The 3,225-nt window shown below is 42.9% G+C and overlaps 1 protein-coding gene across 1 annotated transcript; it reads right to left on the minus strand.

Moving 5' to 3' along the window:
- Nucleotides 1-448: 448 nt before the first annotated feature.
- On the minus strand, nucleotides 449-1,935 carry LOC108102517 (trypsin-1). Its single transcript, XM_017207552.2, has 3 exons — nucleotides 1,696-1,935; nucleotides 1,189-1,580; nucleotides 449-902 (listed from the first exon to the last, which is right to left on the minus strand). Exons 1-3 carry the CDS (start codon nucleotides 1,892-1,894, stop codon nucleotides 549-551), a joined length of 945 nt encoding a protein of 314 aa, XP_017063041.1. The 5' UTR covers nucleotides 1,895-1,935; the 3' UTR covers nucleotides 449-548.
- Nucleotides 1,936-3,225: the final 1,290 nt, after the last annotated feature.

Here is a 3,225-nt window from a genome sequence, read left to right on the forward strand (position 1 = left end):
CTTTCGACTGGACCTGCACATGGGCTTTTTTTTTTATATATTATTTTCAAGCTTGAGCTGGGGTTTTTGCAGAGCGATTATGATGTGAACGCTGCCAAAAAGATTTCCATCAGCGGCAACAATTTCGAGGCATTAATCATGGCCGTCAAGTACGAGGGTGGGTCCAATGGAGTTCTACCCAAAACTGCCACAAGGTGGAGCACAGCCGAAGGAATGTTCCTCGATTGCTCGATTGCTATCTCCGCCGGATGCGACAGGCATTTAAATCGTACGCAGAAAGGATTATGAAGAGGTTATTATGCCTGGCCTAACATTTAGATGTTTCTGTTTGCTAATAAATCAAATATTTTTGACTTGTTAAATATTTTGTTTAATATTTTTATAAATATTTACTAGCTTTAAAGCTACCTTTAAAAATATCTCCCTAATTTTAAATGAAAACCAGCAATTCCAAGCATTTGACGAATTTATTTGATGTGAATTTCTTTTCAATAATTTAGAATAATTTAGGAATGAGACAAGCAAATGAGTTCTTTTAGCGAAATGATCTAGCTCTGGCAGTAGCAACCGTCGACGGTGTTCTTCTGGATCCAGTCCAAGAACTTGCTCACCCTGGCGTAGACACCTGGGGCATTCTTCTGGGCACAACCATAGCCGAAGGACACCACACCGGCGAGCTTGTAGCGACCCTCGTTGACGATCAATGGACCACCACTATCGCCCTGGCAGGCATCCTTGCCACCCTGTTGCACCAATCCTGCGCAGAGCATTACCTCGGCGATTTTGTCCTTGTAGCGCGTCTGGCGGCACTGGGCGTTGCTGATGATGGGCACATTCACCTCTTGCAGATAGTTGGAGGTGACTCCACCCTCCTTGATCAGACCCCAACCAGCAACAACAGCCTGGAAGAGATATTTGATGTTATTCAGGGTTTTACTTATTATTAATTATTAATGATTTTTAAAGTCTAGTATTTTAAGGATTTTTATTCCTCATAAGGAAGACCTAATGGTTTTGTAGATCCCAGTCAGAGTTTTAGCCATATAATATTTATATATAGACAATAACATTTAGACATAAATATTCTTTACAGAGTCGTAAATATTTCATTTACAGCGCTATAAACTCCGATCCAAGTATTTAATAGCATAACTAATATTTGAAATAAATCAAAAACCTTCTACTCACAGTCTTGCCATCAAAGTTTTGATTGGCCTCGGGCAGGCAGACGGGACGCATGTTTCCAGTCAATGGTACAGGGGACTCCAGTTTCAGCAGAGCCACATCGTTGACAATGCGATTGGGATCGTAGTTGGGATGGACAGTGGTCTGGACCACCTTGCGCACAATACCAGGATCCCGAGAGGATCTGTCGATCTGGAGCAGGCGAATGGTGATCTGATCCCGGTTTCCATGCACACAATGGGCAGCGGTCAGCACATAACGATCATTGATCAGAGAACCACCGCAGAAGAGACGGGGATAATGACGACCCTTGACCAGCTGGGCGGTCCATGGGTATTTGTTGGAGCGGACCTGTTGTCCTCCCACAATTCGGTTGACATTTGGAGTGCCGCAGACTGAAATTAAGTAATGAATGTTAAGCTATTAATAACATATTTAAGGTAAACGTTAATTAACATTAATAGCACTTCCAAAAATCTTTTATTTTCTTTATAACTTTCGTATACTCACAGCAATTCTGCTTGGCGGTGCACTGATTGCGATTCTTGACTGGTCGCACAGCTTTCAGGGCCTGCTCTGCAGGATCAACCACATCCACCACATCGGCGAACTGCTGGGCGAGGGTTTGGTGGGGTGCCTGGTACTGGTACTGGGCCAACGTGAGGCTAATGCCCAGCAGCAGGAGCGGCAGGGCCAGATAACTGCGCATCTTGTCCGGAGTTAACTTCTGAGGAAAGTGACAGAGTGGTTTGCCAAACGCCAGCTACTTATAGGTCGAGAAAGATCGAGTCTCAGATGGAGATCTCGATCGCTTTTTTAATAAAACTAAAAATATGAATGTTTTATTGTTGCTTGTGTAAGCCGCGTGCGCGCATCCCTCTTTCTTTCTTTCTTTCTTTCTTTCTCCGCTTTCTTTGTTTGGCAGCGGCAGCGCCTTATTTGCATAACACTTTATAGCGCCGCACACACGCTCACCTTGCTGTTCTCGAGTGTGGAGGGTTTTGTATTTTTGGCTCTGGACAAATCATCGTTTTCATCGAGAACAACTTGCCAAAAGGGCAAATAAACTTTTTAATATCATTTTAATTATACACTCACAAAAGGGTTTTCAACATGTAAAGCCGAAAAATTGGGTTATTGGGAATGGTCAAATGGAAAGGTTGAAGTATTTATTGTAAGGCCAAGTACTGGTCCGGCAAGATCATCCAATCACTTGTCTGGTTTTTCTAAGCTGGGTTTAACATACTTTTAGAAGAGCTATGACTGCGTTAACAATATTGTTTAGCTATACGCAACATAAACCTCTTCATTATAGATTTTGGATTATTAATAAGCAAAATATGATAAAAACATAGTTTTTTCAACCATTTACTTTCGTTTCCTAAAAGTTGCAGAAAACTTTTCAGTCTTTTAATATGCTTGTTTATTTCTTTTCAAGAGTATCCAAAATTCGATCACCTTCCCTCACAATTTCCTTTACAACTTTGCATATTCATGAAAGTGGAGCAAACTCAAGCGAGTTCAGCACTTTGCAGCCCACCTCCCGTCGTTTTTTTTAATGGACTTTTAATGCGCCTCTGGAGAGGCTTAGGCATCGTCATCGACAGCGCCTCTGACCCGACGAATCTGGCCAAAATAAACCCAGGCGCTGAGTTGGCGAATTCTTGGTCTCTTTCTCTGCTCCACTCAAACGAATCGAATTGCTATGTGGCATTGTGCGAGCGGCATTGCAGCATAAATATCCTTTAAGTGCTGGTTATCCGGTATCATCATTAACCGGAGGCAAACGCCCGCTTTCACGCTGCTCTGCAGTTGGGAATAATTTATAAGGCTTTGCGTTGGGGGTTTGCTTTTCGGCATAATTTACAAAAAACGCAACCAGAACCAGGGACAAGTTATTCCTCCAGCTACTCCTGCCAGCTCCTCGATCATATTTCTTTGTATGGAATGTCGTCGTCGTCGTCGTCGTCGCCCTCTTCTTTATTCTTGGACTTGGATTGGCTTCGAAATTGATTCGCCTGAGGCTCAGTGTTGTCCAAC

Source organism: Drosophila eugracilis, unplaced genomic scaffold (genome assembly GCF_018153835.1).
Source record: "Drosophila eugracilis isolate 14026-0451.02 unplaced genomic scaffold, ASM1815383v1 contig_1038, whole genome shotgun sequence".
Lineage (NCBI taxonomy): Eukaryota > Metazoa > Arthropoda > Insecta > Diptera > Drosophilidae > Drosophila > Drosophila eugracilis.